At 36.6% G+C, this 22,887-nt stretch overlaps 1 protein-coding gene across 1 annotated transcript in view; it reads left to right on the plus strand.

Annotated features, from left to right (window-relative positions):
- The window catches only part of LOC150081607 (uncharacterized), a 36,617-nt gene extending 17,258 nt beyond the window's left edge, over nucleotides 1-19,359 (plus strand). Inside the window, exons 2-3 of the mRNA XM_090380261.1 lie at nucleotides 15,891-16,273; nucleotides 18,833-19,359. Coding sequence (XP_090236387.1) covers nucleotides 15,891-16,273; nucleotides 18,833-19,128 — 679 coding nt within the window. The 3' untranslated portion in view covers nucleotides 19,129-19,359. The remainder of the gene's footprint in view (nucleotides 1-15,890; nucleotides 16,274-18,832) is intronic.
- The last annotated feature ends 3,528 nt before the right edge of the window (nucleotides 19,360-22,887 follow it).

Consider the following 22,887-nt stretch of genomic DNA (forward strand, 5'->3'; position numbering starts at 1 on the left):
AGCGCAGCTCTTTTGCGTTTACCCATCATTTTCGCTATTTCAAAACAAAACATTTCAAAATATTTCAAAACAAAAAAATATATATTTACTATAAAAAGAATTTTTCAACATCCCTCACATAAATAACGACACATAAAATTGTCTTTTTGCGGTGCAACGGAACACAAACGACACAACGCATTAAAACAAACTAAACATTTTTTTTTTTTTTTTTTCCTTTTTTGAGCGGCGGGTGTGAAGACAGTGGGTTTTTTTTTTATGTGAACCCCAAACACGAGAGGTATTAGAACCTACAGTACTTAGCTCAGTACCCAAGCACGATACTTAGTACCGTGCTTGGGTTGCAGGTTGAGAAGACGAAAGAAGATATTTGTTGACATTGGACTTGAACTTCTGTAGATTGTAATTTTCAGGAAATACGTATGAAGGAAGGTTGTTCCAGAAAACGGCAGTTGAATGAATAAATGAGGAAGATGAAAAGTTGGTTCTGTGGGTTTGAAGTTGGACAGTATATGGATGTTGGCTGGTGGCGGCACGTGTTCGGACTGTTTTGAAAGAGAGAGCGGGAAGTATAGAAGCCAATTCAGAAGAACAGTGCCCATGGAAGTATCTGTAGAAGAGGCATGCAGCAGAAACAGTACGTCTATGAGAAAGCGAGTGGAGAGAGAGAGAGACTCTGTTAGAGATGAATCATTAATTAACCTAACTGCCCTCTTCTGAATGGAATCAAGAAGCCTGAGAGAGGTTTTGGGGGGGCACTACCCCAAATGTGGGAACAATATTCCATGGCAGGGCGGATTTGCGATTTATACAGAGTGAGCAGCTGTTTGGAAGAAAAGTAACGCCGAGAGCGAAAGAGAAAACCCAAGTTTTTTAGATGCAGAGGAAGCAATATTTGTATGCGCTTGTGCCAAGAGAGATTAGAAATCAGGGTAACCCCCAAAAGAGATATATCATTTTGCCTAGAAATTGGAGTGTCACTAAAGATAAGCATAGGAGCGGAAGAATCCTTTTTTGCGAGATATAAGACAAGACTGAATGTTAGAAGGGTTGAAATCAACTAAGTTGTCTTTGCCCCACTGGAGAATTACCTGAATATCGGCATTTAAGGAATTGGTAGCAGATTTTCGAGAAGTTGAAGCTGATTGAGCAGGACAAGGTTTCTCAAAATGGAAAGTGGAATGCAATGTGCTATCATCGGCAAAACTATGGATAGGATTTCCAGTCAATGGAAGAAGGTCATTAATATACAAGAGGAAAAGAGTGGGGGAAAGAACTGAACCTTGGGAGACACCGGCATTAGTGGAGAAGTTAGAAGACAGAGAGACAACTACCATCGCCCTCAGTGAGCGATCAGAGAGAAAACTGGATAACCAATTACAAAGAAACAGTTGGCAAACCATAAGATGGAAGCTTGTTTAGAAGACCTTTATGCCAACCACGATCAAAGGCCTTTGAGATGTCAAGAGCAACTACTTGTGTTTCACCGAACCTTTCCATTGAATTAGTCCATAAGTGGGTAACATAAGCCAGAATATCACCAGTGGATCGACACTGACGGAATCCATACTGCCGATCGTTGATCAGACGGAAGGTTTCTAGGTAGTTCAAGAGTTGGCGGTTAATTGATTTCTCCATTACTTTAGAAAGAGTAGAAATAATTGCAATGGGACGATAATTGGATGGGAGTGATTTGTCACCCTTTTTAGGAACTGGCTGGATATGAGCAAATTTCCAAGCAGAAGAAAAAACACCTTTGGAATAAGAAAGTGAAAAAGGCGGCAAAGAATAGGAGTAAGTTCAGGAGCACAGGTTTTGAGAACAAGTGGAGAAATACCATCAGGCGCTGGAGCTTTCTTAGCATCAAGATTCATCAAAATCCTTCTGATATCCTTTTGACGGAAGACCACAGGAGGCATTGAATGGAGCGTGTTGGGAATGGTGGGAGGTGTTTTACCACAATCATTAATACGTGAGTTGGAAGAAAAATGGGATGCTAGCAGGTCAGCTTTATCCTTGGCTGAAATGACAACAGAACCATCTGGTTTGGACAGAGGTGGGAGCAGAGATGGGCAAAATTTGCGGCCAATAGCTTTGGCAAGAGACCAGAATGCTCGGCTACCATTAGGGCAAGAAGCAAGTTTTCTACTCTTAGCCTGTTCAAACTCTAGTTTGGACTGATTAATAACTGCTTTACAATTGTTGCGAGCTTTGGTGTAGGCAGAAAATGAAACTGAAGAATTAGAAACAAGCCAATTACGATATGCAACGTTCTTCTCTTGAACAGCCTTAGCACATTTATTGGAAAACCAAAGGTTAGATAAAGGACGAGGTTTTAAAGTGGAGTGTGGGATAAAGGATTCCATTCCTGCAAGAATAATTTCACTGACACGATCTGAGCAAACATTGACATCAGAAGTTTTGAAAGTAATCAGACCAAGGAAAAGAAGTCTCGCAGGTCATCCCATTTTGCATTCTTGTAATGCCAAACAATACGAGGTTGGGAACAGCCATCAGATAAAGGCTCCATTGGAGAAGAGACAATCACCAAGTTGTGATCTGAAGTGCCTAAAGGACCTCTCACTTCGACCGTATACTTTAGAAGGGTTGTTTGTGAGAAAAAGATCAAGCGTATTGGCTGTATGATTAGGATTGTCCAGTATTCTTGTAGGTAAATGAACAATCTGTGCTAGGTCATTAGTAATTGCAAAAGCCTCAGCATCTCGACCTGCTGGGTCGGTGTGACCAGAAAACGGAAGCCAGCTGGAGTTGTGAACATTAAAATCACCAAGGAAAATTACCTCACTGTTAGGAAAGTTGGACTGGAGAAAGTCAAGTTGCAAAGAGAGGAAGTCAGAGCTCCAAGTGATTAGTGAAGTTAGGAGAACGGTAGAGACAACAGATGAATTTGACACAATGAGGTAGAGAGATTTTAAGCCAGAGAAGATCAAAGAGAGGAGATTCCAAATTGCCAAGTCTCTGACAGGGAATATCAGAACGGACATATGCACAAGTACCACCTTTGAGGCGAAAGGAATCATACAGTGAATAATTTGGGCATCTGAGATGAGCAGTAGTTGAATCAACCGATAACTCAGATTCTGTCAGAAAAAGTACATGGGGCTTGGCCGACTGCAAGTGGAAATGGACATCGTTGAGATTAAAATTGAGACCACGTATATTTGTGAAATGAATTAGGAAGTGCTTGGTAGGTTTAGATCTTTTCGCAGATAAGCTTGCTCTATTAGTTTGACAATTCATGGTGTATTGAATAGTAAGAAAAAGTGGGTGGGACATGCTGTATGAAGTAATGAAATTTTTGGATATGGCGTACAGTTGGTAAGAATATAGCCAGATTCTTGACATAACGTGGCCTCGACAATGCTCCCCGCATACACACTACTCGGACTCCCTCCAGTCACTATCTGGCAGAGTAGAGGTAGCAAGATTATATACTAGCTGATCCGGAAGTCTCCTAGAGAGTTACCAATAGGTTCGGTCCTGTGTACCAACTAACGGCCGGCCTGCGAACACCGTTTTAGAGCTGTACCCTCTAAATGTAAGGAATATTGGATCTCGCCACGATGTTCATCATAATCTGAAAAGTCATCAATCATACTGCATGATGGAAGAGATATCGAAGGGTTGACCGGAACTTAGCTCTAGAGACTAAACATGGCAAGATAATGGATACACTAATCTCCCAATGACGACTTATAACGCCGCTTCTTGTCGCTTATTTCCGACTTGCGAAACATCTGTTTATAACTACTGTATTCTAGTCATTACTTGAATTTTATGAGTTTTGGGTGTTTTTTTTTTAATTTGGAGTCTTGAACTGTCCCGGTTAATCTGCTCCCGGTAAATCGAGAGTCTGTTGTATATCATGATTACAAAAAATTTACAAACACTCTAGGCTCTAAAAATCTGTTAACGTGAGGGGGAAATTATATATATATGTATATATATATATTCAAAAACCAGTTTTTGAATAATAATGGCTATTTTATGTCTAATGTGCAGTGGTTAAGTAAACGCTTAATGCAAATGAATTATAACTAATAACATGGAAAGAAAATATATAATTAATGAATAAATAAAGGTAATCATAAATCTATGTACACGTTATCTTATCAAGAAGCCAAACCAAATGACCGTGATTTATGGAAGCACAAAGTATTTCGATTAGCCAGACAATTTAGTGAAACTTCTGCAAAAAAAAAAAAAATTACTAAATTGTTTTATTTTAATTTTGGTATATTTTCCAATTAAATTGATGAATGCCAGTGGCTTCGTAGAAAGCCTCCTAGACCTTTGCCCATCTCGCCCCACTGTTCTTTACATTGAGGCAGGTGCAGTGGTGTCTCACTATACCGAAACCGTAACTTTTCACCCTCTTGAACCCATATAATTCAAAAATTTCGGGGAAAAAAAAGATTCTAAAAATTCTAAAAAATTATAATTTTTATATATAAATGACAAAATAAGTTCCTATTTCTCTCTAGAAGAGGCCCATCTTCATTTTCACCTGTTCATATTCATAAGCGAAACTAAAATCACCGGATTGTAAATACGCATGCCATGTTTTTATCCAATGCGTGCTTATTTCTCAAGAGTCGAGTGCTTTGCTGATATGAGCTCAGGTGTTTTTTCATTGCTGTCAAGGAAGTAGCGACGCGCACTGCTGCGGAAGTGCAACCAGTGTGAATACATCGGGATCAACAGCCATGTAAGTGATATTAAGTTTTATTTAATTATGTCTGTACATTACAAAGACCGTGTGGATTTTACTTGCAATACGTACTCTGAATATTCTTTTCCAATCTTGGCTTATATTTTACGTAAAAAATTGGTAGCATGCTGTACGTCTATTTGTATCAGATATAGAACCAAAACCAAAACCAAAACCAAGATTTTATCAGACCAAGGGAACTTTAAACGGCACTAGTGTTACCGTACATATTAAAATGTAAAAAAAAAAACTGCATAAATGTGTTTAGAACTGCGTGTTAAATAATAATAAACCTCTAGTAGTATAAATTAAAAACCATCTGATGTACAATAATCTTCCGATTTACGAACAAAACCTTTTGACACCATAAATTCGATTTAAGAATTCAAAATTCGATCTTAACAAATTTTTGTTTCAGAAACCCACAGGATGTAATATTTTGGAAAGAAAATGTTTGACAATGAAATACTTTCTGCATCTATGTCTGCGTACTATACTTACATTTATAAACACCAAAATACATACACTACAGTGCAATATTTATTTATTTATTTACTTTGTAAAATTATTGTTGCTGCTAAAATAATATACTGCATTAATTTCCTGTTAATCAATTACAGAAAAATTGTTCTGTAATTATTACAATATAGATTTTTCAGAGAATAAATTTAAAGTAATAAATCACGGCAGCGCAAATCAAATCAAGTATCCTTAGGACCAGACCAGATATCCGAATGCAAGCTTATAGGCAGTCGTATCGTATTTTCTATCATTGCACAATTATAATATTCCATTATACTGTTTTTTTTTTTTTTTATTATTATATTCATACTCTACGGTAAGTATATATAAAATAAGCGCTATATATATATATATATATATATATCTACTATATATATATATATATATATTGGTGTTATGATACAATATTAAGATATAATATTATGATCTATAATATTGTATGTATCTTAGAAATTACAAGCTACATTTTTATGAATAAATCTGTTATTTTTCTAAAATCAATGTAAGTTCTGAAGATGTACAGTATACCATAAATAAAGATTTGGATACCAAAAACTATCTATTCAGTTCAGATTTCCTATTATTTCATCCTGCATTACTTAATTCGAAGTTTATGATGTAAGCGGAAATATCGTGACAGTGAAAGTGTACATTTATCTATTAGTGACGTCATTCATTTGAAATGAATTTTATCCTTTATATAAAAAGAAAATATTTCATGTATTTTCTTTAGCAGATCTGCAAAAGAGCTTTCCAAATTTGGAAAAGAGCATCCTTTTTTTAATTTAAAAATGTAAACGTCGAAATAATTATTGTCTTAATGTTCCTTCACCCAGACGGGCTTCTCAATTAACGCCTACTATTGCTGCCATCTCGATTTCGTGCCGTGACCCGTACTCTAAATAGGCTAAAGATCAAAGAAGGATTACATTAACACACACATCTTGACTAAACCGTGGTTTTTCTTTTACGTGACCGCTAAATACGGTTAAATACGTTCATTTCAGATGAACGACTGTAAACTCCTCTGAATTCACTCACACACACACACACACACACACACACACACACACACACACACACACACACACACACACACACACACACACACAAATATATGAAAACGAAGTGGAAGGAAAAAAAAAAAAAAAAAGGAAAAACAGTACGTGTACCTGAATGCGCAAAGCAGCAAAACAGGATACATGTATATAAATAAGTGTCACCAATGAAAGTAAAATAAAATAAAATAAAAATAAATATAGATGGAGAAGTTATTAAACACAAAATGCCTAGCCTAGTTGAAGAAAAAAGAGAAAAAGAATGTTAAGGACCTATATAAAAAAAAATTAAGTAGAATTAAATCTGAATTAATGCCGAATTAACAGGCCAATCATATGTACAAAAGCTGAAAGAAAAAGAGGGGAGGGTAATAGAGATAAAAATTATAAAATAAAAATTAAAGAATTAAAAATTAAAAATTGGTACATAGATCAGGTATTTCATCAGGGGGCTACACCTGATCATGTACCAAACACTGTGTTTCTATGCAAACTCATGCTGATGGAGACGCTATAGAAATGAAATGGATATAAAAATTTTTTTTTTTTTTAATTTTTTAAAAAAAATTTTAAATCTCCAGAAACATGAGTGAGGTAGCCCCAACGCAGTGTATTTAGATTAATAAATTAAGTAACGTAGTGTATTTAGAAATAAATTGAGTCGATAGTATGTAAGAACGCAAACGCAGTGTGTTTAATTTAATAAATTAAGTAGAAAGTGTGTAAGAACGTAAGTTTAAATCAAAAGTATGTAAGTTAAATAATAATGAATAACAAGGTAGCGGTATAGAAAAGGAAGCAATGCAAGGTAGGGGAGGGAAAAGAAGTTAAAAATATAGAGGCGAAGATAGTGAGAATAAGAAAATTGAGAATGTCGGAATCACCCTCGTATTACACTAATAGTTCAACGGACGGAAAAACGAAGATCAGAAAGTAGAAAGATGTAAAGAGAAGGAAAAGAGTTTAAAAGATACTAGGCAAGCTGGGTGTGTAAGTACCCAACCTCATAGAGAGGGCCTTGGCTGCGAGAGTGTTAGTAGAAGTGGAAATTAATATCGCTAGCTTGTAGTGTATATTTTGAGTGAAAGACATGAAATATAATAAAAAATATGAAGAGGAGAAAAATTAAATACCTATGATATTTGGCAGAAATACGTTGAGTGAAATATAATCGAGAAATGAAGATACAAATTTGCGATCATGATTAATAAGATACAATTATGCGAATATGATTAATAAGAATGGGATGTAAACAGAGGGAAAACTATGACAACGATGGTGGAGTTGCTCAGAAGAGAAGAACTGTGGGAGCCCTCTGTGGTTAAAATAAAATAGAGAAAATAAGATTGGACATAAATAAATACTGATATTAAATTACGAAAAATGAAATGAAAAACTTAGGAAGTGAAAGAACACGAACATCGTTCTAATAGAAGTCATAATAGAAGTCATTATGTGTGATCACTTTCCAAGCAGTGGAAATACCACCATTCAAATATACAACTATACAGGTATCAAATTAACCCTAATCAAGGTGGAACATGGTGAAACCGAATTTTTCTTTAATGAAATCAGAGAGATTTTTTATAATAAAATTTAAGAAATTAATAGGAATGTCATTATTGCGAAGTTTGGTATAGAGATCATTCAAAGCACCAGCGAAAAGTGATTGATTGCTACTAATATTAGCTAAACGGATAATTTGTGTGTAGATTATATTTTTATGAACCTTAATAGAAATGTCCGAGTTCCAATTTGTTAAATAGATAATATTAAAATTAAATTCGCTTCTTTTGTCGAATAGTTCCAAATTATGACGAAGAGGAGGACTATTTAGAGTAATACTTAAATCTAGAAAATTTGCATGTCGGTTGCCAAGGTTTTCTTTATTGAGAGTGAGTTCAGTTGGATATATGGATTTAGCAATATTTTCAAAATGAATGTTGAGAATAAGAATGTCATCAACATAGCGGAATGCATAAAAATTAAGGTTCGGGTTGTTATGAATATATAGATGTTCGTAATAATGAAGAAATAGATTGGATACTATGCTAGAAATTTGTGAACCCATGGGAACTCCTATGGATTGTTTATAAGCATATTTACCATCGTAGATATAATTGTTTAGAATACAGAGGTTGATGTAGTTATTCCAAGTAACCTCATCTGTTGGTATAACGTTTTTGTATTTGAGGAACAACTGATGAAGTACATTATCAATCAAGTGATGCGGTAAGGAGGTAAATAAGTTGGTGAAGTCATATGTTTCAATACTAAATATGCTGGAATATGTATTGGAATTGGAATTAAAAATTTCAATGATACTGTGGTTATTGTTAATGATCCAAGTGGAAGGGATATTAATAAGAATGGTAGTTAACAATTTGAAAAATTGTTTACCTGGATGATAACAGCCACTTTTTTTGGCACTAGTGATGAATCTGAAGCCAACTGGATGTTTATGGAATTTGGCTATCATATACAAGAAAGGCAAAGTAGAATTGCGAATTTTGGTATGCAATTTTTTATGCAAGGCTATAATTTTTTTGATGATAGTATTAATGCCGAGATTACAGCGTAAAAAGGTGGAGCTACTTTCTACTTCCTTTTTGAGGGTGGTGTAATAAAATTGCTTGCAAAAGATAGCAAAGTTATTAGAAGCCTTATCTACCGGAGTGATAATAAATTTTAGTTGTAAATCTGAGATGGCTTACATTCCATTCTTATTAATCATATTCGCATAATTGTATCTTATTAATCATGATCGCAAATTTGTATCTTCATTTCTTGATTATATTTCACTCAACTTATTTCTGCCAAATATCATAGGTATTTAATTTTTCTCCTCTTCATATTTTTTATTATATTTCATGTCTTTCACTCAAAATATACACTACAAGCTAGCGGTATTAATTTCCACTTCTACTAACACTCTCGCAGCCAAGGCCCTCTCTATGAGGTTGGGAACTTACACACCCAGCTTGCCTAGTATCCTTTAAACTCTTTTCCTTCTCTTTACATCTTTCTACTTTCTGATCTTCGTTTTTCCGTCCGTTGAACTATTAGTGTAATACGAGGGTGATTCGGACATTCTCACTTTTCTTATTCTCACTATCTTCGCCTCTATATTTTTAACTTCTTTTCCCTCCCCTACCTTGCATTGCTTCCTTTTCTATACCGCTACCTTGTTATTCATTATTATTTAACTTACATACTTTTGATTTAAACTTACGTTCTTACACACTTTCTACTTAATTTATTAAATTAAACACACTGCGTTTGCGTTCTTACATACTATCGACTCAATTTATTTCTAAATACACTACGTTACTTAATTTATTAATCTAAATACACTGCGTTGGGGCTACCTCACTCATGTTTCTGGAGATTTAAATTTTTTTTTAAAAAATTAAAAAAAAAAAATTTTAAATAATTTTTATATCCATTTCATTTTTTGTATCCATTTCATTTCTATAGCGTCTCCATCAGCATGAGTTTGCATAGAAACACAGTGTTTGGTACATGATCAGGTGTAGCCCCCTGATGAAATACCTGATCTATGTACCAATTTTTAATTTTTAATTCTTTAATTTTTATTTTATAATTTTTATCTCTATTACCCTCCCCTCTTTTTCTTTCAGCTTTTGTACATATGATTGGCCTGTTAATTCGGCATTAATTCAGATTTAATTCTACTTAATTTTTTTTATATAGGTTCTTAACATTCTTTTTCTCTTTTTTCTTCAACTAGGATCGGCATTTTGTGTTTAATAACTTCTCCATCTATATTTATTTTTATTTTATTTTACTTTCATTGGTGACACTTATATATAAATATATATATAGTAAATTCTCGCTAAACCGGAGTAATTAGGGTGGGGGAAAGTCATCCGGATTAGCGAAGCAAAAGATAGCCCTAAAAAAAAAAAAAAAAAAAAATTTAGAACACAAATAAGACAAAATGCTGTAGTGCATTGATTACCACTCTTGTCTTCTCCCCCTCAGCCTCCCCTTTATCCACAGCAGCAATTTGCCTCCAATGTCACACTGCTCCAATTTGTGCAGCCGTCTTCCATGTGAAACAGTATCAAAAGGCTTTCTAAGATCCAAGTATATAATATCAAAGTTATTCCCTGCATCCAGTCCCTTTGTGACTGCATCATAGTATCCAATCAAATTGGTCAGGCAAGACTTCCCGTTAACAAAAGCATGCTGTGTCCGAGCTATAACTGAAGTCTTGTCTAAATGATCCTGCAGTGCTTCTTTAACTAGTGCCTCCATTAATTTTCCTGGAACACAAGTTAAACTCACAGGTCTATAATTACTTGTGTCAGCCTTTGATCCTCCTTTGTGAATTGGGGTCACATTTGCACATCTCCAGTCTGTGGGTACCTCCCCTGAGTCCAAGGAAGCTCTCATAATTATGACTAAGGGTTTGCTTACTTCCTTTGCTGCCTCCTTTAATATAATTGGATAGATCCCATCCACCCCGGATGCCTTTCTTGTGTTTATCTTCAACAATTTCTCCTCCACTTTACTCTCAGTTATTACAAGATTCTCTAGCTTACTGCTAGAGTTGAATACACTTCTGGCTTTCCCCTCGCTAAATAACTCCTCATGTGTGAATGTCGATGCAAAATATTCATTTAGTTTGTTAGCTACCTGAGCAGGATCATCAACAGTTGATCCATCGATATCAAATGGACCAATCTGATTCATCCCCTTCCTTCTAGAGTTTACATAAGTAAAGAACTCTTTGCTGTTTTTCTTTGCATCCCTTGTCAAAGATTTCTCGTAATCTGCCTTCGCCTGCCTAACCTCCTTTGTAACTTGGTTACAGATCAACTTGTATCTATCATAGGCTTCTGTGTCATGTGTTAATTTGTATGTATCCCATGCATGTTTCTTCTCTGCCATATGCCTCATCAGTTCATCTGACAATTGACTATAAATTGAATGATACTCAACTTCGTACACATCACCGTTCTTTTTCTTTCCCCCCACCTTCACTCGAGCGCACGCCTCTTTAGCGCCGCACTAGGTGAAGGACAGGAAATGCAATCCTGTCCCATCTTTATTAAGTGGGTCACGGCACAGCGAGATAACGTTACTCGATTAGCTGTTGACCAACTTGGTAGATGGAATATGCGAAAAACCAAGAGAAATTAGATAATCTTCATTGGAGAAGGAGTAATGTAAATTCAAAATAGACTTTAAGATGTAATCTGAATTTTATGGCTGCGGAGTCGATTGTTGTCAGGCAGTTCCTTATGCAGGGAATCAGACTTCCGAGCTCAGTGGTTACCCGCTGAGATGTTTGGAACTTTCACCCCGTGCAGATATGGGATTCGTTTTCCCATCGATGAAAGTTCCTTTTGGCTGCATTTTTGTCCCCTGATACCAGTCCCTGGGAATTAGTCCCCCACTAAAATTGAGCGTCTGGCCAATAGGTGCACGAAGAAAGTGTAAAGAGGGGGACCTATATATTCAGATTAAAATATATAAAGGACAAGGGGATCCCTCATTTTTGCCTGACCCTCTCCTTGAGCGATTTCTTGCCAACGCTTGCCTTGTTCCCAGAATAAAGAGACTTGTTTCCAACAAGAGTCTTTTCTACAAGATCTAAGGCCAACTTTGCTGTTTTACCTGGGGTATCACTTACCAAAAGACTCTCCTAGCTGAAGCAACCAGAAGAGCGTAATAGAAAGAGATAGATGCAGACACTGAAACAGTTTACGGCTGGACCAAGGCAGTAAATTTACTGTTAAGTCCCATATATTCTCACTCTAACTTTATAATACAGAAGTTGAAGTATGAATGAGAATATCATGCGTCCAGAATTTCCCCTTAAATTGATGAAGCCCAATAAGAAACATACCTCCTCGCTAGGAACAGGTACTGATGTAATATTATATAGATACAGCACCTTATTAGTTAGAGTGTAATATTAATTCATCCATTCGTATTAATGTAATTTTACAAACCCAGACTGTTATATATTGAGTTAGCACAGTACATGTATCCACCTATACACTCGAACTGAAAGATGAGAGTGGACACCGGAGTACAAGCAGTTCCACTTGAAGAACGCCAACATATTTGTATACAAGTACCATTAGCTTTAGACACATAATACATCACATCACTCTTCTCTACTTTGTGTGTGTGTGTGTGTGTGTGTGTGTGTGTGTGTGTGAGAGAGAGAGAGAGAGAGAGATTATTGAGTATTCTATATTTAATGTGTATCTTTTATTGATTAGGAGGGAATAAATTATGTTCTGTGTAAGTATCTTTGCCTCTGACCTATTCTCTTGCTAGACGGTATCCTTAGTACAAGATCTATAATGAAGAAAGCACGATAATTCTATTTATTAGCTGCACTCTGAGATCTGCCTATAATATATGCACACATAAGAGGATTGCAGAGTGATTTAGTCACAACGCAAGACGCAAATTCTCCTTAATAGAATGTTGAGGAGAATTTTAGGACACATTAGTTCAAATATCCAAGCATTAAGCTCCTAGACAGTCACCTAGGTATGCAGGCGTTTTCTGGAACATCATTAGCTAAAATTTAGTAATAACCAAATCAGCCCGGAACTTCGGCAGTGCACAAAGCGTGTTAAGGAATACGGAGAGTTAAATGCTTACCATTATATAACGCTGATGCCTAGAAAACACGCTTATATTGCAATAGTTAAAGAGTTTTCTTTTTATTTCACTTTTTAATTCTTTAGAATCCATAATTATGTAAAATATGTTAACTTATGTACATACACTGAGTGATCACTGAATTACGACCACCCCTATGAAAACTGAATGCGACCCGTTGACCACGTGAGGTACGAGAGTGCGGAATTAGTCGACCTACGTAGAATAGATAAGGTGTCTGATTAAGTAGGTAGCAAAATTCCGAGCGTGATGGGTAAAAGGAAGGATTTTATCGGACTTTGATAAAGGACAGATTGCGGCACCAGTTCGAGGAGCTGGTTCCTCGATTTCCCAAACGGCTGAACTGGTGGGGTGTTCGAGAGCCGCCGTCGTTAGTGTACCAGGACTGGCGTCAAAATGGTCAAACAACGACCCGACGACAAAACTGCAAAGGTCAGCGAAAGGTTCATGTTAGTGGTGAGCACTGGGTCCGACGACTCGTACAGGCGCAGCACTGTTGAAGAGTTGACTACCCAATACAACATGGGTCAACCCGGAACAATATCAGGCATGACCATGCATCGCACGAATGGGCTATACCAGCAGACGACCCCTACGGCATCCTCTCATAACCAAGGTTCATCGGCGTAAACGACTCGCCTGGTGCAAAGAGCATGCAAGTTGGACGTTAGAAGACTGGAAGAAGGTGAGCTTGTCGGATGAGTCACTTTATTTACTCCACACTGTTGATGGTCGTGAACGGATTTGGTGTCAACAACACGAGGCTCTTGATCCATCATGCATGGTATCAAAATTGCAGGCCAGTGGAGGCGGTTGTATGGTGTGGGGCATGTGGTACAACATATCAGTGGTCTCTACTATCGTCAACTGCTTGCTGACTGTGTACACCCTGCTATGTTACACTTTTTCCCGAATGCCGATGGTGTCTTCCAAGATGACAATGCGCCGAGCCATGGGTCAATTTTTGTGCAGGAATGGTTTGAGGAACACAGTTCTGACTTCCAGCATATCGATTGGCCTCCGAACTTCCCCTGATATCAATCCCATAGAGCACTTGTGGGACACTATGGAAAGGCATATCAGGCGTCTGGATACACCAATCACCTCCATAGCTGACCGCATTACACACATCTTGGTTGGCCATACCTCCCGAACGCTTCCGACATGTTGTTGAATCAATGCCACGTCGGATAGCTACTGTGTACTGAGGGAAAAAGGAGGACCTACGAAGTATTGGGTAGGTGGTCATAATTCAGTGATCACTCAGTGTATACGTATAGAGAAGTACGCAAATGAAGCGATATAAGCAATAGCATCCGTCTGACTCAGAGTCAACAATGATATTGCACAACACGCAAGTCAATGTAATCTATGTTCCATCTCTCTCTCTGCATAATCAATCAGCGCGCAGTGAGAGTTACTCATCTGCCTTCTTAAATCCCGTGCGTCTTTAAAAGTACTCAACTGTGAACAGAATTTCATATTTCGATCCGGATTATCCGACATCCGGATTAACTGTAACCGGAATAGCGAAGGTTTACTGTATATATTCCCCATCTACCCTATCGGAAACGTAATTTCAGCCACGTCGTCCACCAGAGGGAAAGTTTTGAAACGGCTTCTCCAAGGGAAAAAAAATTGTTATCCAGTTTTCAAAGTCAAATTGGATGATTAGTATTGTGACTTGAACGTACAGTAAATCGATTTACAATCATTGTGAGCATTTTAGAAGCAAACGCTGTATATATTACGAGGAGAAAAATCCTGGTTGCTCCCATATAGCTGTGAGTTGAAAATGCCTCAAACATCATTATGGCTTATTTTCCGGAGATGCTCACTTTTAAATGCTTACAAGCTGCAGTTAGTGCAGGCATTAAAAGCGGACAACAAACACAAGCGTGAGCGGAAAGGTCAAGCACCAGAATATTCGAGTATGGGACACTGAAATTCATCATCATCAAGTAACGGCACAAATACTGTAAGCGTGTTTTGTACCATTTCACATCAGAAAATGTATGATCCTTTCTCCTTTTTTTTTTTTTTTTTAAAGAAAAAGGAAATGGGGATCATGATCTGATGTAGCTAAGTGGCTAGTGCGGGGTGAAATAGTACGCACGTCTTGAGTTGACGGTGGTTCAAGCTCACGTAACTGCTACATACGGTAATGATTGTATTTTGTTAAAATTATTAGTTGTAAACTCGTCTGACCTATGTGGTCGTGGCAAAGTATAATCAGAATATTTACCTACACATGCAAGTGGTTTATGCCAAAACTTTGTGATTCCGGCGATTTCATGGCGTACCTCACCACTTTCATTTGAAGATATGAGAATATCTTAGTAACACACTACCTCAGTGATGGATAAGAAGTTCTGAAGGACATTACATATAGTGCTCCTGACTTTCCATGTCTGCAAAGGATGCCCTGTTTTTAGGATACGCCGTAGCCTAGTGGTCAGGCGCGCGGGTGCATAAGTACACGTGCCTTGAGTGACCGGGGTTCAAGCCCGTGACTGCTGAATACGGTACTGTTTCTTGTATTCTGTCTATCTTGTGAACTCCTCTCACCGTTTGGTTGTCCCGGAGTATAAACAGAAAAAATAATAATAATAACCTGTAAGCAGAGCCCGTTACCTTAGGTGTACGTTTTCTCCTTCCCATGAGTTGCGTACGCAACTCATGGGAAGGAGAAAATGCTTGGGAAATTTCAGAAATTTCACTGCTTTCTTGGGAAATTCAGATTAAATACCAATGTCAGCATTTTCTCTATTGCTTAATATTCATATAAAAGATTATGAAATATTAATGCATTAACTTTCCAAAATCTAATGTACATTTAATTTACTAAAATATTTTAACTTTTTTTTGGCTCTCATTTCATTTTTATAATTTTTAACATAATGTAGGGACACAAAAAAGAATACCGAATATAAAGAAATTACGAACTACATCGAAAATCAGAATGATGAGGAAAAATTGGAACAAGCAAGAAACTTCGTGAAAGACAAGGTGAAATCCAAGCGCACTTTCTCTCGTATCAGAACCTTTGCCAGCTTGTTGCAAGTTCTGGATGAAAGAGATTGCTTCAGTATGAAAAATGTTCTGTTATTTAAGTTAATGGCGCAGATTCTAAAAGATCGTCAGTTAGCTGCACTTGTACAGAAGTATGAAAATAAATATATCATAGAGGATCCCATTTGTGATGTATGCCAGACAGATCTCCATGAAACAATTCAAGAATCGGCAGATGTACAACTTCAAGAAAATGAAACTGAGTCGAACAGATATGGTAAATATTAATGTATTTTCTTATATAATGGTAAAAGTTTTAAAATTATAGCAGCTCAATAAACAATACGCTGCATAATTCTGTATTCTAATTATACATGTTACTTAAGCACATTATGTATGCAGTTCTACCTATGCTGTCTTTATATAAGCATAATCGAATGATCTGTAGTTACTAACAACTCATCGTTCGATTATATCATTTAGAACATATAATAGAATGAGATAATTCGTTATCATTCGAATGCCATAATGTAATAAAGTGTCAAAATCGAATCATTTGTTATAACCCAATGAGTCATTCGAATATGGATATAATCCAAATAATCTATTGCAATCTCTCGATTATGCCAATCACTGTTTTATAGGTTGCTAATGCTTTAAATTTCCTTAGACAATATCATGTCATTTAAGGCCTGCAGTCTTTATCCGTACAAAAGTTATCTATTTCCTACTTTTTTGCGTGGTACGTAATTTTCAAATATATGACACAAGGTCGAATAAATATAGTAACTATTAATTGATGTGTATATTCTTATTCGGAGAACTATTTTAAAAGTTATTACAGTTCAATCAATACTGCACTATTTATGGCTTGTATTGTTCCCTGTTTGGCTATATACATTCCTTGTAAATAGTGGTATCCAATTTCATAGACACATAATTGTGCAGCAAATTATGTAAAATGTTGCTTCTGATTGAATGTCTGTAGCCATGATGAACTGTATGTCGATAAAGATTAACTGCTAATTATTATTAAAGAACGAATAATTCTTTTTTAACCTGAGTTAACACAAGAACGTCCATATTATAACTCTAGGTTTCTCCTGGGATTTTAATGTGGTCATTTCCTTCTGGGATATAAAGAATTAAATATTTGAAAAGTTTCGTATATTTATTCCTATTAGCTGGGAAGCGCGTCCACAAAATAATTAATAGTTCCAATGAACACTTGTGTTATAACAGGTTATGTTCCAAATACAATTAAAATACAAAATCAGTAAACTTATTCAAAGAATAAATAATTACTCTAGAGAACGCTCCACCAATTCGGGCTGATTTACCAAAATAAAGACAGCAGAATAAATTGTGTGTTAATTTTATTGCTTTAATCAACTTACGTCGTGGCTAGGCAATGAGCATTTTTTTTTTCTCATTTTAATGAGCTAAGAAGCGTACTGTAGTTAAGTTAATTATTTTACATATTATAATACATAATGGTAATTGCAAATAATTATTATTACGCATTACACTTGTATAAATTAAGAAGTGAATTATACATGCACCAAGAAAACAACTGTACTTAACTTGGCAACGAAACAAAATTTTATCTATTTTTAGGAATTCACTTTATTTTATAAGGTTTACACAGACCTTATAAAAACGTTTTTCATCTTTTTTGACTGAAAATGGAAAGTAACTGATCTATATAAATATTTGCTGATGTCGCTCTGTTCGGAACGCTCTTTGAACTTGAATAACAAAGACTAAACAAGCTTTTGACCTGATTCCTTTTGCTTTTATTTATCGCTAAAATTGAGAGAGGGGAATCTAAATCAATTTTCCAAACACCATTTCGTTTATAGAGCTACTTCAACTAACGGCTAAGAATATAATCATAATCGAAATCAGAATAAACAAAGAAATAACCCAAAATGCATATTTAAAAATATCGGATTTATATTTCTCCTATTTTAATGAAATATGGATTAGCGAAAATCCATTTATTAAGAGGCATATTTCACTGGTCATCAGAAAAAAATAATAAAAATAAATAATTTTTTTTGGCTCCCTGTTAAAATTCTGGATGATTCTTGTAGATTTAACGTTGCTGAATTCAAATTTCAAATCTGCAACCATATTGCTGTAACACCCACCAAAAAAAAAGTCAAAAACTATAAAAAAAATTTCATATATTTTAAGAAAATGTTACATACAGTACTAAATATTGAACAATGGGTCTATTGACCTTATTATATTTACAAAAATGTTTATTTGATAACAAAATACTTATTTTGTCGGTGTTTTTTTTTTTTTGCCTTTTATAATAATCGCCCCATTGGTGTCTCCCGTACGAGATTCTAACAGTAGTCTGTCAACATACTGTATTTGGACTCCATTTTCCCTGGTATCTTTTTTTTCCATTGGAGAAATATCTTGGTGAAACCTTTCACCGTGTTCACCGGAGACCGCTCCCAAGTTTTCAGGAAAAAAAGCCTAAATGGGAATGTAGGAAATGTAGCCCAAAGAATGCATTACCTAATTTGTTTACACTTGTAAATATAAAGTATAAATCCGATTAGAGTAACAGTTTACTGTTACTCTAATCGGATTTATACTTTCGATGATTTTAAATAGGCGTTAATACTACAGTTCTTAAAGTGCAGTCGCTGATATATCGTACATTTTACTCCATTTTGAAACTGGAATTAAAATTTCAGTATTTTAAAATACTGTACTATTTATATGCCAATTTTATTAAAGATTTGTGATGACAGTATTAAAAAGTTTTACAGTTTAATATGATGAATGAGATACTAAATGTCCCGTTTATTTTCAGATTTGCAACTTGCAGTGCAGTATCTAGAGAAGTACATTAGTGCCAAACAGTGGAAAGATATTGGAAGAAAGTTGATGATGAACTACGAAAACTTCGAAACGATTATAAGTAATATAGATAGTGACTATAGATACACTACAGAGAAAGTACACAATATGTTTGTTATGTGGATGGAAATATCTGGTGACGAAGCAGCCATCGACAGTTTAATTGCAGTCTTAAGACGATGCAGAAGAAATGACCTTGCGGATAACATAGAAAAGGGAAAGCACAGAACGGACTCTTTAATAATTTAAAAATAATGTTAGAAATAATGTATTCATAATTGTCGGACTCAGTTAAATTAAGATGTAGAATTTTAAGCCACCAACTGACAGCATGACCTCAGCTACCTTCACTTCTTACGTACAAGATAGTCGTAGCAAATAGGCATTTGATCAAATGAATAAGAAAGGTTCCTCACGCAATGTCATAATTAGATTTATATAGAGGAATATATAATCTAAATTAAATTTACAAAGTAATATATGAATTAAATTAATGCGTACATTAATAAGTTAAAATAAGTTAATTTACAAATAAAGAAATAAACCAGAAGAATGATTAACCAATTTATCATTACCCAAAACCTGGTTTTCCCGGTCATTTTGAATGGGGTATCAAACTTTCCGTTATGGTCAATGGTGTGGAAAACTGGATTGCAAGACTTTGGAGTAACAAAAAAAAAAAAAAAAAAAACTTACGTAAGAGCACAGAAGTTACTATAAAATCAATACATCAGATATTATAAAATGTTTTATTTTCTGAGTAATTCCCTTTATTATCGATACACGAGTTGAAATATTGTATTTTTATGAATGAATACAATCGTTAATCGTATTTAGCAGTCATGCAAGCGTGAACCATGGTCCACTCAATAGACTAATGCACTTTCGCTCTTAACCACTATTTAACGTATCGGATATTTCGTTTTCAATTTTCACAAATAAATGTTTTTTATGCTGGCAATGTCATCCATAATGGATGCGTTACTCCTACCAACAAGATTCAACTCTTCAGTAGATATTCATCCATTTTTGTCCCCATTTATAAACTTTTATTTCGGCAATATATACTTCATTCAGCAATTTCCTAACGTTTTACCTTTACGGCATTAGTATTAGAAAGGGGAAAAAAATTCTTACATTATAACCATCATTAAAACATCGTCAATTTCTCCTTAAATTTTTCCAAACTCTCCGCCTATGCAGGTAGCTTATTCCAACGTTCCACAAACACGTTGTAGTTTGGTTTTTAGGACATCAGCGACTTAGGCCATATTGCTCCGTGTATATTGTCTGTAAATTGCGTGTGTTATGAGATCGATTTTCTGTTTGCTGGACAAAAAACTATGCTATCCTTGTCGTCTGACCGACTAGCTGTGCCACATGGTGAAAAAGGCCCATAAAAATTACCCCCGTCATCGACCGGACTCGAATTCAGGTCTTTTCCACCCGGTCTGAGGAGGGCAGCGATCCTACCAACTGTGCTACCCACGAGGGTCCACAAACACGCTGCAGAAAAGTAAACTTCATAAAGTCTAGTTTGCTGTTCTTTTCTATGAGTTCATATTTGTGCCCTATGGTTATTGTCTCAATCAACAGTGAAAATATTCCTCCCTCATTACTAATGCTTTCGGGAGGTATGGCCAACCAAGCTGTGTGTAATGCGGTCAGCAATGCAGGCATGGAGCTAATTGGTGTATCCAGCCGCCTGATATGCCTTTCCATAGTGTCCCACAATTGCTCTGTGGGATTGATATCGGGGGGAAGTTCGGAGGCCAATCGATATGCTTGAATTTAGAACTATGTTCCTCAAACCATTTCTGCACAACAAGTGCCCGATGGCTCAGCGCATTGTCATCTTGGAAGACACAATTGGCATTCGGGAAAAAGGGTAACTTAGCGGGGTGTACTAGTCAGCAAGCAATTGACGATAGCGTAGACCACTGATACCTTGTTCCACACGCACCAGGGGTCCAAGTTCCTGCCAGTGAAACATACCCCACACTATACAACCGCCTCCACCAGTTTGCACTTTTGATACCATGCATGATAGATGAAGTGCATCATGTTGACGAATCCGTACACGACCATCCACGGTGTGGAATAAATAACGTGACTCATCCGAGCAGCACACCTTTCAGCCTTCTAACGTCTAACTTGCATGCTCTTTGCATCAGGCGAGTCTTTTACGCCGATGAACCTTAGGAGTGGATGCCGTAGGGGTCGTCTGCTGGTATAGCCCATACGTGCGAGCGTGCGATGCATGGTCATGCCAGATATTGTTCAGATTTGGCCCATGTTGTATTGGGTAGTCAACTCTTCAACAGTGCTGTGCCTGTTCGCCTGTACGAGTCGTCGTACCTGGCGCTTACCTCTAACCTCAACCTTTCGCTGACCTTTGTCATCAGGTCGTTGTTTGACCATTTCGATGCCAGTCCTGGTACACTAACTACGGTGGCTCTCAAACATTCCACCAGTTCAGCCATTTGGGAAATCGAGGCACCAGCTCATCGAGCACCCATAATCTGTCCTTTATCAAAGTCCGATAAATATTTCTTTTTAACCATCCCGCTCGGAATTTTACTACCTACTGAACCACTGACATCTTATCTATGCTCCGTAGGTCGACTAACTCCGCACCCTCGTACCTCAAACGGGTCGCATTCAGTTTTCATAGGGGTAGTCAGTGATCACTTAGTGTATGTATATTATACACTGGTGTTCAAAGAAAGTGCATCACTCCTTAAAATTGTAATCCGAATAACGTAAGTATATGGCAATATTTCTTACAGATTGCATTATTTAAGGTTGAAACGCGTAAGTGATGACGTAATATTGCATCAACTGTTACTTTCAGCTATATAAGCACGCTCTGCAAGAGTTGCAGTCATTCCTTGCTTGTGTCAGGCTGGCGAGTTACGTGAAGTTGACGCCACGATGAAAGAGTGTTTTTGTTGCTTTACGTGAGGAAGGATGTCCTTCCCGTCATATTGCTTATAGAGTTTCTTGTAATCAGTCGACAGTGAGTATATTTCTTTCCAAACTCAAGAATACTGGTTCTGCTGATAGGAAAAAAGGAACCGGACTCAAACAATCAAAACAAGACCGCATTTCGAAGCGCTTAAAAACCGTAAAACTTCTTCGTCTGAACTGAAAAGAGAATAGGAAGAACATACAGGAGTGGTAGCAACTGCAGTAACAGTCAGAAGACGCCCCTTAAAAAATGGACTTGTAGCTCGTCGTCCTAAGAAGAAGCCCCTGCTCACAAAAAATGAAAAAGGCCCGATTAATTTGGTGTAAGGAGCATGTCAAATGGACCCCAGGCATAGGAAGTCAGTTATTTTCTCGAATGAGAAGAAATTCAACCTGCATGGCTCTGATGGGAGACAAACGATTCGCCATAGACGTGGTGAAAAATACCATCCAGACTGTATGGTGTCTATAGTGAAATTCCCTAAAAGCCAAATGATATGGGGTGTATTTCGTACCGCGGAGTAAGTCACCTATATTTTATGAACTTTTACCTGAACAAATAGTTCAGGTAAAAGTTCATAAAAGGTTCCGTAAATGCCAATGGATACCTGGCTATAATGGAAGGCAAATTTCTGCCAACCTTTAGAAACCATTTTAACCCGCCAAGTAACTGCATCTTTCAGGACGACTCTGCTCTTTGTCATCTGGCGAAAAGTGTAAGTAGGCACTTCTATAGTTACTTTAGCTTCATTTCTCATTAGAGGTTCGACAGTAATGTGTTTACATTTGGTACAGGTGAAAAAAAAATGGTTGGAAGAACGGTCCATTACAACTGTTAGCTGGCCAGGAAACAGTCCGGATCTGAATCCATAGAGAACTGTTGACATCGTGTGGAATCTGCAGTTGCCAGGAAGAAACCAAAGACTCTTCGTGAACTTAAGGAAGCCATAATTCGTTTGGAACCACGAACTCTCAGTTGATTATCTTCAGAAATTGATCTTGTCAATGCCTCGACGGTGTGCTGCTGTCATCAGGGCC

The sequence above is a fragment of the Mastigoproctus giganteus genome, chromosome 8 (genome assembly GCF_048544385.1).
Source record: "Mastigoproctus giganteus isolate SK-2022 chromosome 8, ASM4854438v1, whole genome shotgun sequence".
NCBI classification, from domain to species: Eukaryota; Metazoa; Arthropoda; class Arachnida; order Uropygi; family Thelyphonidae; genus Mastigoproctus; species Mastigoproctus giganteus.